The sequence below is a fragment of the Eptesicus fuscus genome, chromosome 20, assembly GCF_027574615.1.
Source record: "Eptesicus fuscus isolate TK198812 chromosome 20, DD_ASM_mEF_20220401, whole genome shotgun sequence".
Taxonomy (NCBI): domain Eukaryota; kingdom Metazoa; phylum Chordata; class Mammalia; order Chiroptera; family Vespertilionidae; genus Eptesicus; species Eptesicus fuscus.
The window spans coordinates 2,089,037-2,100,970 of record NC_072492.1 but is presented as its reverse complement, the minus strand read 5'-3'; the positions used below and the strand labels follow the sequence as shown (position 1 = coordinate 2,100,970).

Here is an 11,934-nt window from a genome sequence, read left to right as displayed (position 1 = left end):
GGGGCTGGGGGTGCTTCTTACCGTGGAGGTGTCATTGCTTCCAGACCCTCTCTGCAGACAAAGCCAGAAGGGGAAAAAATGTATATATATGTGTATATATACACACACTCACATGTATACATGTTCCACTCGATTAACACACACACATTATATATACAGGTATCCACTCAATTAATATAAATATACTCATTTGTATATAAACTCATTCTGTATATTATACAGGGTATCCTCCAAAAATGTATACACACTTTAGCAGCTGGTAGCTCAATTTTGAAAATGCAATGTATTTTAGTAAACACTGCCTTTATAATTATTCTAAGTGCCTGGCTGGTGTGCTCAGTGGTTGAGCATCGACCTGGAGGTCACAGTTCAATTCGGGGCAGGGCAGGGCATGTGGCTGGGGTGGCGGGCTTGACCCGTCATTGATGTTTCTGTCTTTTCCTCTCCCTTCCTCTCTTGAAATCAATTAAAAATATATTTTTTAAAATAGAGGGAAGGTGAATAACAAAGTGAGTCTGGAGAGGTGTGAGGTGGTGGTGGTGGTGGTTTGGAAGGGCCTTGAAAGCCAGGAGAAGAGCTTGGAGTGGAGTGGATCCCAACCCCTCCCCCTACTGTACCATCCTGAGGCTTTGAAACCTCAGCGACACGGAGCCGGAAAGAGCCCATTCTCACAGGGGCACTGGAGCATCGCGCAGGCATGGCGTGAGGAAACGTGGCACAGATTGGCGGAGTGTGCAAGTGGTTGGGACCATAGACACACGCCTGAGCTGGCAGGGTGGCCGTGCAGCATTCTCCGCCGGGGACCTCAGTTTTATCCTCTGTAACATGGGTACAAGGAGAGAGACCCACCCCCAGGGCTGCCCAGAGACTCCCCCAGGGCTGTGCCTGTGCCTGGGTCCCCCCCTCCTGGGTGACACAGCTCTGCTTCCTGTTTCTCCCTGTCAGGGGAGTTTCAGTCTCAGCTTCAAAAGAACAAACCCGCCCTCAAAACAAAGGAAGACAGTCCGACTGCCGAGGAAGCAGGAAGCTGCCGCCCGCTCGGAGCCCAGCTGCTGGGGACCCGGGGCAGCAGGATGGAGTCCGTGGCCCTGTACAGCTTCCAGGCCACAGAGAGCGACGAACTGGCCTTCAACAAGGGGGACACACTCAAGGTAGGGTCAGAATGGGCCGAGTGGGCCCCACATGGGACAGGGAGGCTAAGCACCAGGGTCCCAGGACAGTCCCCCCAAAGAGTGCATCCAGTCTTCGGAGGCCAGGCCCAGCTTCCCCAGTTACAAGCCATCTGGGAAGTGGGGGTGGTTATGACCCCTCCTGGGGGCCATGGGGAGGGTCCACAGAGACATGAGCCTGGTGTCCGGCAGGGCTCCCAGGGAAGAATTTGAGAAGTCAGTTGGAGAGGCGGGTGGGGCGGGGAAGGGAGCAGGGGGAGGAGGACGTCCTGGGAGAGGAATGGTGCACGCTGCCCTGTGGGTGAGAGCTGTGATTCCGGTGCTGAGAACCAGCTCCCAGCAGCCGGGAGAAACGGGGAGGGCCCCCCACTGCCATTGCGTCTTGTCTGGGCCTTTGTAAGGGACGCCTGCCTTCCGGGGCGGCCGGGCAGAGGGGTCTATGGGCTCTCTCTCCGGAAATGTCTTGGCTCCTCACACTGCTCAGGCGCTGGGTTCAGGAGCTGCCATGCCCCTCCCGGCCCGAGTCTCCCCCCCCCCCCCACCCCCCCTCCTCTCCCGCAGCAGTGGGCATTTGACTAGATGTCCCGCCCTCTGAGCCCTGGGCCCACTCTTGGCCCAGAGCTTCAAGCGCACCCTGCGGCCACCCTGCTGTCGCCAACCCAGCTCAGCAGTGTGCCCGTGTCCCGCTTCAGCTGCCCACGTGGGAGGCTGGGCGCCCCCCCGACCGGTGACTAAGCCGAGGCACAGGGCAGTGACATGACTTGCTTAGAATGAGGTCCAATTTGGATGTGTGTCCTTTGACTCTAGGAACTGTCTGTCCCTGAGGCTGAAGGACTGGTGGGAGGTTGATGCTTCGCAAAAGGAACCACGTCCCCTTGAGGACCCACAACCCCGCCCTATGCCGGGTGCGGGTTCCGAGGCACACCTGCGCGGCTGGCTGGAGGCCCAGTGGCGTGTGGCCCAATGGGGACGAAGGCAGGCCCAGCACAGGGCTCCCGCGGCCTGTCTGTGAGAGCCACGGCGGGGCCTGGCTTGCCAACCTAAACCGAGATGTGAGGAAAGAGGACTGGGGCTCAGGGTGAGGGGCCAGCAGTGGAGAGGGTGGATCAGGGGTTCCCAAGGCCGTTGTAAAGACTGTTACATCCCCACGGCCCCGCCCCCAGATTCCTGTGCCCACCTTTCCTACCCCAAGATTAGTCATTTCCCACTAACCTTCGCTAAAGCGTTAGCCAATTCCTGGTGTATCTGCTTCTATCAGAGGTGCTGGCTGCTGAGGATGGAGTGAGCTCACGCTGGGGCTGCAGGGCATGGAACTGCCTGGCACACGGCAGGCTGTCAATAAGACAAGGGAAATGTTGAAGGAAGGAAGGAAGGAAGGAAGGAAGGAAGGAAGGAAGGAAGGAAGGAAGGAAGGAAGGAAGGAAGGAAGGGAAGGACAGACGGGAGGGAGGGAGGGAGGGGAGAAGGACTAAGTGTTAGCAGACACTGGGGTGCCTTCCAGTGGGACATACCCCCTCCCCCATGGGTGGAGGTCAAGGAAGAGGCCTTTAACCTCAAAAAATGGTGGAGGAATGAAGGCAGGGGGCCACCTTTTCCTTCGTTCACTCAACAAACACTTGTTCTGTTCTGGTTTTATTGAGATTTAGCTGGCATATAAGATTGTGCTTGTTTAGCTGTGCAGCGTAGGACTTGATACACGTCTGTATGTGCAACGTGGCCACAGTGAGCTAGGGAGGTAAGGTTCATCGCCTCACCAGCCACACGGTTTCCTCTTGAGGACTTTTAAGATCTACTCTCCTCGCAGCTTTCAAACATGCAACAGTGTTATTAGCTGTGTCTCCATGCTGCACGTTACATCCCATCGCTTATTTATCTTAAACCGGAATGTGTACCTTTGACCCCATCTCACACACACACACACACACACACACACACACACACACACACACACACCCGCTGCCTCTGGCAACCAGCAGCGTGCTCTCTGTTGAGCTCCTGAGCACCTGCTCGCTCCGGGCACTGTTCTGCGTGCGGAGGGCACAGCAATAAGCACAGCAGAGCCCTTGCCCTCCTGGGCCTGACAGTCTGGAGGCCGCTGGCCACGGAGGTCTAGTGGGTTGAGGAGTCGACACGGGAGAGGGAGCACAGCGACCACGGCTGTGAGAGGTGGCGCCTGCGTGGGACCTGAAGGATGAGCAGGAAACAGCGTGCACGCGGCCGGGGCTCTGGCTGGGGAGCACCTGGAGCCAGGCCGGGAGGCAGGACCTGCTCACGTGTTGGGAGGACTGAAAGGCCGGCCTGCGGCTGAAGACAATGAGCGAGAAGGAGGTGGATGAGGGGTGGCGGCAGGCAGGAGGTAGGAGGCAGGACTGGGGTTGGATTTCTCTGTGGATGCGAGCTATGCTCATGAAGGCCTTCCTCAGCGATGCTTTAAAAGATAACGAAGGGGCCCTGAAGGGTCCCAGGTTCCGTTCCAGGCACGGGCAGGTGCGGGGCGTGTGCGGGAGGCACCCGATCGGTGTTTCTCACATCCACGTTTCTCTTACTCTGTCTCTGAAAATCCATATTGATAGGTTATTATTAACTAAGATCATATTCAGAGTCTGTGCATTCATTCTTATTTTTATAACATGTTGTCTTCAATACTATTTATCTTGACTCCTGAGATGTTTGGAGCTCCCTTAATTTTGCTCCTGAGGTGCCTCACCCACCTCACACTCATCAGGCCGAAACGACGAGTGACTATAGAAATGTGACTGTCCCGCTTCCTCTCCTGGGTGGCCCAGCGGGGGAGCCTGGTGGCCCTATCTGAGCAGCAGCAGCAGCGCTGGGCGGGCGCTGGCCCCGACACCTGGCCCTTTCACCCATCCAACCGGCTTCCCGAGTGCGGCATGGACCAGGCCCTGCACAGCAGTGCCCACCATCCCGCCCCTCAGCCGCCGGGAACCAGTGAGCAAATGTGTGCCCTCGTCTTGGAGAAAAACTCGGTGGCATGCTGCCCCACCTGGACAAAGGGCCTCAAACACTCCCCCGGAGCAAAGACCTCTCCTCCATGGGCCGGCATTTCTGGGGGCATGGTGCCTGCTGCTCTGGCTGGAGGAGGGTGTGGGTGGTGGCTGCACCCCCATATCTCCAAGGATAACCTGGTCTCCAAGACCCAGACTTGAGGAGCCTAGGGCCACCTTGGCATTTCCATGGGGAAGGCCAATGGCACCTGGGACCCTCCAGGCAACCCTGCCTGCCTGCTGCCCCACAGCCATTCCCCTCAGCCTCAGGCCCAAACCCTCAGAACTGTCTCAGTTGCTCCCTGTTCATCGCATATCCACACTTCAGGGCCTCTGCACCGCTGGCTGCTCCCTCTGTCCGGGCTGGCTGCTCCCTCTGCCCTGGCTGGCTGCTCCCTCTGTCCCACTGGCTGCTCCCTCTGCCCCATTGGATGCTCCCCCTGTCCCACTGGCTGCTCCCTCTGCCCCACTGGCTGCTCCCTCTGTCCCACTGGCTGCTCCCTCTGCCCCACTGGCTGCTCCCTCTGCCCCACTGGCTGCTCCCTCTGTCCCACTGGCTGCTCCCTCTGCCCCACTGGCTGCTCCCTCTGTCCCACTGGCTGCTCCCTCTGCCCCATTGGCTGCTCCCTCTGTCCCACTGGCTGCTCCCTCTGCCCCATTGGCTGCTCCCTCTGTCCCACTGGCTGCTCCCTCTGTCCCATTGGCTGCTCCCTCTGTCCGGGCTGGCTGCTCCCTCTGCCCTGCTGGCTGCTCCCTCTGTCCCGGCTGGCTGCTCCCTCTGCCCTGCACACTGTCACCCACATCTCTCCACGTCCGGTGCCTGTAATCAGGGTCTCGGGGAGGTGTTTCTCGGCCACCCCATCTGACCCCTGTTGCAAACCTCCCTGCCCCAGCCCGGCACCTCAGCTGTGGTATCCTGTTGTTCCCAGACCACCTACTGCTACATTCTTACCGAGTTGACTTGTTTCCTTCCTTTTTAAACATTTTTTCCCTTTTTATTGACTTTATTGGGGTGGAACTGTTTAACAACATCATGCAGGTTTCAGGTCACAACTCCACAGCACATCATCTGCACACTGTACTGTGCTCACCAGCCCAAGGGAAGCCCCGGTCCGCCACCACTTAAAGGCTCTCTACCTCCTCCACACACCCCCACCCCCACGCCTTCCTTCCTTTCTTCTTATTACCTTTACCCGCCAGAAGGCAAGCTCCTGTTCCCTGCTGTGTTGCTAGAGCTTAGCACGGTGCCTGGCACACAGTGAAGCTCAGGAAACAGCAGATGAGCAGACAGCAGTCTTTCTGTCAGGAAGGGAGAGAGGAGGGGAGCGAGCTGGTGAGAATCCAGCCCAGGCAGATAGCATGTGCCCAGGCACAGGAGTAGGCCCACGCCCGGGGGGAGGGCCCTGCAGGGGGAGGCTCAGGGGAAGGCTGGTCGCACCAGGCAGGAATGCCATGTCTCTGAGGGTCTAGGGCAGGGGTCCTCAAACTTTTTAAACAGGGGGCCAGTTCACTGTCCCTCAGACCGTTGGAGGGCCGGACTATAGTTTAAAAAAACAACTATGAACAAATTCCTATGCACACTGCTAAGTCGGCTGCTAAGCAGGACAGGCAGCGGCGGCAAAAACACCCGGCGGGCCGGATAAATGTCCTTGGCGGGCCGCATGTGGCCCGCGGGCCGTAGTTTGAGGAACCCTGATCTATGGCTTCTGAACCACATTAACAGTAAGAACTCAGCTACTGTTCACATGAGAACATCTCTGGGTCCTCAGAATGAAGATAATAGGAAAGTAAAACAAGATAGCGATTGGATTAAATATATTACATTCACACGTCTGCGGGACTTGGAGTTCACAAGACATGGCCACGCTCGGTGCAGGCCACAGCCGCACCCACTCCCCCGGTGATGAAACAGGCGGCGTGGCGAGGCGGGGCAGACAGCGGGCTAGAGCCCCAGGCTCCAGGGCATCTTCCTGGAATCTGTGGCTTTAATTTTCTAATAAGTTGGAAGAATTGTTTTGTTTTGTTTTCAGCAAAAGTTTGCCTGAGTCAGCCACCTGCTTCCGTCTGTCCCTGGGCTGCTGACCCTGCTCCGGCTGCAGGGCAGGAAGGAAGGACTCGCAGCGCCCGGGGCAGACGAGGGTGCCTGCTGGCGTGGGTCAGGCTCGGGCCTGGGCCCCAGGAAGTCCATTCCAGCTCCTCCTGAAAGATCGCTTGTCCGAGTGGCTGCCTCAGGCCGCCTGTCCAGCCTCCGCTCTGGCAGTGCCCCTACTGGGGATGCTGCTCTCTGCCCAGTATTTCCACTCAGCAAATGTCTCCACTAGGACCCAGCCACGTGGGGCCTGCTGCAGGACTAGCAGGAGAGACGCCCTCCCAGGCTTGGGTCCGAGACAATGTGGGAGGTAGAGTGAGAGTAACCTGGCGAGCAGGGTCTCCCTTAAACAAGCTGAGCTGGACCCCAGGCCCGGAGTCCTGGCCATTGTGTGGCCCCGCCTCGCCCCACTGCGGCCTGGCTCACCCCCTCGGGGGCTGTTTCCCCATCTGTGAAGTAGCCCTTGGTGATGCTGACCTCAGAGGGTTGTGTGAAAATCAGGGCTATGCGTGGAAAGAAAGCTAGCCCAGAGAAGGGAGGAGGGAGCCCCAAGCTTCACGCTGGGGCTCTGCAGGCCTGGCCTGCGGGTCCCACAGCCACTTGACTGCTCACCCGCAGCGACTCCCACCCGACTCGGCTGTTTCGGTTCCTCTCAGCCACCTGTGGGGCGCAGGGGCCTCGTGCTGTGAGCGAGGAGCCCATGGCCCGAGCAGGCCAGGCCTCAGCCTCACCCAGCCCAGAGGTCTCCTTTCCCTGCTCCCAGGGCCTGAATGCCACCGTCTCCTGCTGAGTGGTCACCCCCGAATCAGACTGTGAGGGCGGTGTAAGTGCAGACGACTCGAGGGGGCCCCCAAGCGTGGAGCCCGGGCTGGGGCTCCCTGGCCTCCCCGGGGACCTGCCCTGCCCTGGGCTTAGTGCTGGGCAGGAACGCTGTGGGACCCTGAGCTCAAGGCCACCCCAGGTACCCAGGCTGCTGGGGTCTGGGTGCCTGAGCCTGAGCCCAGCTGCAGCCCCGCCAGGGACAGGGACGCGGTGCCGCTCCTGGGGACAGGTGGCCTGGGCTGGGGGCGCAGGACTGAGGTGCCAGGCCTGACCCCGCCCGTGGCAGCCCCCCGTGGAATGCCCAGGGCTGACGGGTGACCCGCAGGCACTGAGCAGGGCCTCGCCGCAGCGGCTTCTCTCCAGTGGCCGAGTGTCTCTCCTCCTGCAGATCCTGAACATGGAGGACGACCAGAACTGGTACAAGGCTGAGCTCCGGGGTGCCGAGGGGTTCATTCCCAAGAACTACATCCGAGTCAAGCCCCACCCGTGAGTGGCCATCGCCCCAGCCCTGTAGCTTCAAGTAACACCCCCGCCCCCCGCCCTGTGCAGCCCAGTGTCCCCGCCCGGCCCAGCCCTGCGAGGTGGGAGTGAGGGCGGCAGGGGAGGGATGGCGGGTGTGCCGTTTGGGGCACACGGGAGAGAGCAGGACATTGGCCAAGCAGAACCGGGGCTGAATGGGGCTTATGTGTGGGGCCCAGGGAGGTCCTAGTCAGGCTCCCAGCATGCGCCATCCACGGCCCCGGCCCTGAGAATGGCGGGAGCAGGGCCCCGCCCAGAACAGGCCTCAGTGGCCAAGACTCTGGAAAGCGCAGCTGCTCACTCAGCCATTCGCCAGGTCCTGCCGCGGCCAGGGCCTCGCCTGCATGGTGGGCACCGGAGACGTGCTGAGCTGCTGGGGCCGGGCAGGGACAGGCTGAGCTGCTGGGGCCGGGCAGAGGGACAGGCTGAGCTGCTGGGGCCGGGCAGAGGGACAGGCTGAGCTGCTGGGGCCGGGCAGAGGGACAGGCTGAGCTGCTGGGGCCGGGCAGGGACAGGCTGAGCTGCTGGGGCCGGGCAGCCCGACCTGCGGGGCCGGGACAGAAAGCGCGGAGGCGGCAGGCAGCACTGAGCAGCCCCCCAGGAGGCATCTGGGGAGAAGTGCAGTGAGTGAGGCTTCGAGGGCGCGGAGGAGTTAGTTCAGTGGAAAAGGAGAAAGCCGGTCTGGAGGAAGGCGGGGGAAACTGTGAGGGAGAGCCTGGGGGAGGAGGGCAGGAGGGCCGCAATGCCAGGCCGGGCGGGCCGAGGTCTGAGCAGGGGACGGACTTAGTGAGCCGTGGAGGCCAGGGGCGCAGCCAGGCCTGCGGTGGGAGGGGAGGGCTGCAGGGCCGGGGTGGGGCCGAGAGAGTTTCCTCTTCCTCTGTCTCTGAGTTATTTCCAAAACCTCCACAGCCTCCCGCTTCATGCGCTGGGCCAGGGCCTCCCACCCAGGGCCCCAGCCTGAGCTCCAGCCCCTCCCAGCGCTGCAGCCCCTGCTGATTCCAGGGCCTGGGTCCAGGCTGTCAATCTTCCTGTCAGTAAAGGGAGAGCCTGAGGGCAGAGATGGTGAGACCTCAGCGCAGGGCCAAGAGCAAGCTGCCCAGCCACCCGCGGGCCAACGGGGAACAGGCGGGGTCGTGGCTGTGGGCTGGGGAGTCTCCAGGTGGCAGGGGGACCGGGCAGACCGAGCCCGAGGCCCACAGCTGCTGAGGAGCCCTGAGCAGGGGAAGCTGGCAGAGGTGGGGCATGGCCTGGTGTGTCGGGCAGTGCTGGTGGCTGAGGCAGGAATGCACCAGGGCTGTTGGGGCGTGGAGGTTCCAGTCTGCAGTAACCCTGTGCTCCGCTCTGGCACTTGTGTCTGGGACAGAGCAGGAGAGGGGTTCAGCCCACAACCCAACCAAGGCCATGCCCAGTTTTGTCCTTGGCAAACCGCAGCCTTGCCCTGGCCCCAAAACAGCGGTGGGGAAACTCCAGCAACGGGCCTGACCCAGCCCATCAGGCCCCAAGGTGTGTGGAGGGCGGTGCGGAGGGGGCCGGGTTCCCCTACAGCCCTGTGCCTCCACCAGGCCCGTTTCTCCCTGGGCACCCAGCATCATGCACACCTGCCCCGGGCTCCCAAGGAGAACTGCCCAGAGGAAGGGCATGCCCTGCGGGGCCTCGAAGTTAGAGCAGAAGTTTGCCAGGGAGGACAGCAGGCAGACTTACGCAAGAGATGTACAGGGGGAGGATGCACAGGGGAGGAGGCACAGGGGGAGGATGCACAGGGGAGGAGGCACAGGGGGAGGATGCACAGGGGAGGAGGCACAGGGTGAGGATGCACGGGGGAGAAGGCACAGGGGAGGATGCACAGGGGAGGAGGAATAGAAGGAGCAGGCACGGGGGGGAGGCACAGGGGGAGGATGCACAGGAGAGGAGGCACAGGGTGAGGATGCACAGGGGGAGAAGGCACAGGGGAGGATGCACAGGGGGAGGAGGCACAGGGGAGGAGGAATAGAAGGAGCAGGCACGGGGGGGAGGCACAGGGGGAGGATGCACAGGGGAGGAGGCACAGGGTGAGGATGCACAGGGGGAGAAGGCACAGGGGAGGATGCACAGGGGGAGGAGGCACAGGGGAGGAGGAATAGAAGGAGCAGGCACGGGGGGGAGGCACAGGGGGAGGATGCACAGGAGAGGAGGCACAGGGTGAGGATGCACAGGGGGAGAAGGCACAGGGGAGGATGCACAGGGGGAGGAGGCACAGGGGAGGAGGAATAGAAGGAGCAGGCACGGGGGGGAGGCACAGGGGGAGGATGCACAGGGGAGGAGGCACAGGGTGAGGATGCACAGGGGGAGAAGGCACAGGGGAGGATGCACAGGGGGAGGAGGCACAGGGGAGGAGGAATAGAAGGAGCAGGCACGGGGGGGAGGCACAGGGGGAGGATGCACAGGGGGAGGATGCACAGGGGGAAGGAGGGAGGCACAGGGGGAGGATGCACAGGGGGAGGATGCACAGGGGGAAGGAGGGAGGCACAGGGGGAGGATGCACAGGGGGAGGATGCACAGGGGGAAGGAGGGAGGCACAGGGGGAGGATGCACAGGGGGAAGGAGGGAGGCACAGGGGGAGGATGCACAGGGGGAAGAGGCACAAGGGATGGATCCACAGGGGGAAGAGGCACAGGGGGAAGGAGGGAGGCACAGAGGGAGGAGGCACAGGGGGAGGATGCACAGGGGGAGGATGTACATGGGGAGGAGGCACAGGGGAGGATGCACAGGGGGAGGATGTACATGGGGAGGAGGCACAGGGGGAGGATGCACAGGGGGAGGATGTACAGGGGGAGGAGGCACAGGGGGAAGGAGGGAGGCACAGGGGGAGGATGCACAGGGGGAAGAGGCACAAGGGATGGATGCACAGGGGGAGGATGCACAGGGGGAAGGAGGGATGCACAGGGGAGGAGGAATAGAAGGAGCAGGCACAGGGGGAGGATGCACAGGGGGAAGGAGGGATGCACAGGGGAGGAGGAATAGAAGGAGCAGGCACAGGGGGAGGATGCACAGGGGGAAGAGGCACAAGGGATGGATGCACAGGGGGAAGAGGCACAAGGGATGGATGCACAGGGGGAGGAGGAATAGAAGGAGCAGGCACAGGGGGAGGATGCACAGGGGGAGGATGCACAGGGGGAAGAGGCACAGGGGGAGGATGCACAGGGGGAGGAGGAATAGAAGGAGCAGGCACAGGGGGAGGATGCACAGGGGGAGGATGCACAAGGGGAAGAGGCACAAGGGATGGATGTACAGGGGGAGGAGGAATAGAAGGAGCAGGCACAGGGGGAGGATGCACAGGGGGAGGATGCACAGGGGGAAGAGGCACAGGGGGAGGATGCACAGGGGGAAGGAGGGAGGCACAGAGGGAGGAGGCACAGGGGGAGGATGCACAGGGGGAGGAAGCACAGGGGGAGGATGCACAGGGGGAGGATGCACAGGGGGAGGATGCACAGGGGGAGGATGCACAGGGAGAGGAGGCACAGGGGGAGGAGGCACAGGGGGAGGATGCACGGGGGGAGGAGGCACAGGGGGAGGATGCACAGGGGGAGGAGGCACAGGGGGAGGATGCACAGGGGGAGGATGCACAGGGGGAGGAGGCACAGGGGGAGGAGGCACAGGGGGAGGAGGCACAGGGGGAGGAGGCACAGGGGGAGGAGGCACAGGGGGAGGAGGCACAGGGGGAGGATGCACAGGGGGAGGAGGCACAGGGGAGGAGGCACAGGGGGAGGAGGCACAGGGGGAGGATGCACAGGGGGAGGATGCACAGGGGGAAGAGGCACAGGGGAGGAGGCACAGGGGGAGGAGGCACAGGGGGGGAGGCACAGGGGGAGGAGGCACAGGGGGAGGAGGCACAGGGGGAGGATGCACGGGGGAGGAGGCACAGGGGGAGGAGGCACAGGGGGAAGGAGGGAGGCACAGGGGGAGGAGGCACAGGGGGAGGAGGCACAGGGGGAGGAGGCACAGGGGGAGGAGGCACAGGGGGAGGAGACACAGGGGGAGGATGCACAGGGGGAGGATGCACAGGGGGAAGAGGCACAGGGGAGGAGGCACAGGGGAGGAGGCACAGGGGGAGGAGGCACAGGGGGGGAGGCACAGGGGGAGGAGGCACAGGGGGAGGAGGCGCAGGGAGAGGATGCACGGGGGAGGAGGCACAGGGGGAGGATGCACAGGGGGAAGGAGGGAGGCACAGGGGGAGGATGCACAGGGGGAGGAGGCACAGGGGGAGGAGGCACAGGGGGAGGAGGCACAGGGGGAGGAGGCACAGGGGGAGGAGGCACAGGGGGAGGATGCACAGGGGGAGGAGGCACCGGGG

The 11,934-nt window shown here is 62.3% G+C and overlaps 1 protein-coding gene across 1 annotated transcript in view; it reads left to right on the top strand.

The window, feature by feature from the left end:
• Window positions 1–1,008: 1,008 nt before the first annotated feature.
• Window positions 1,009–11,934, top strand: part of GRAP (GRB2 related adaptor protein) — a 28,619-nt gene continuing 17,693 nt past the window's right edge. The window contains exons 1-2 of the mRNA XM_008156200.3: window positions 1,009–1,151; window positions 7,474–7,571. Of these exons, the coding sequence (XP_008154422.1) occupies window positions 1,074–1,151; window positions 7,474–7,571 (176 nt within the window). The 5' untranslated portion in view covers window positions 1,009–1,073. The remainder of the gene's footprint in view (window positions 1,152–7,473; window positions 7,572–11,934) is intronic.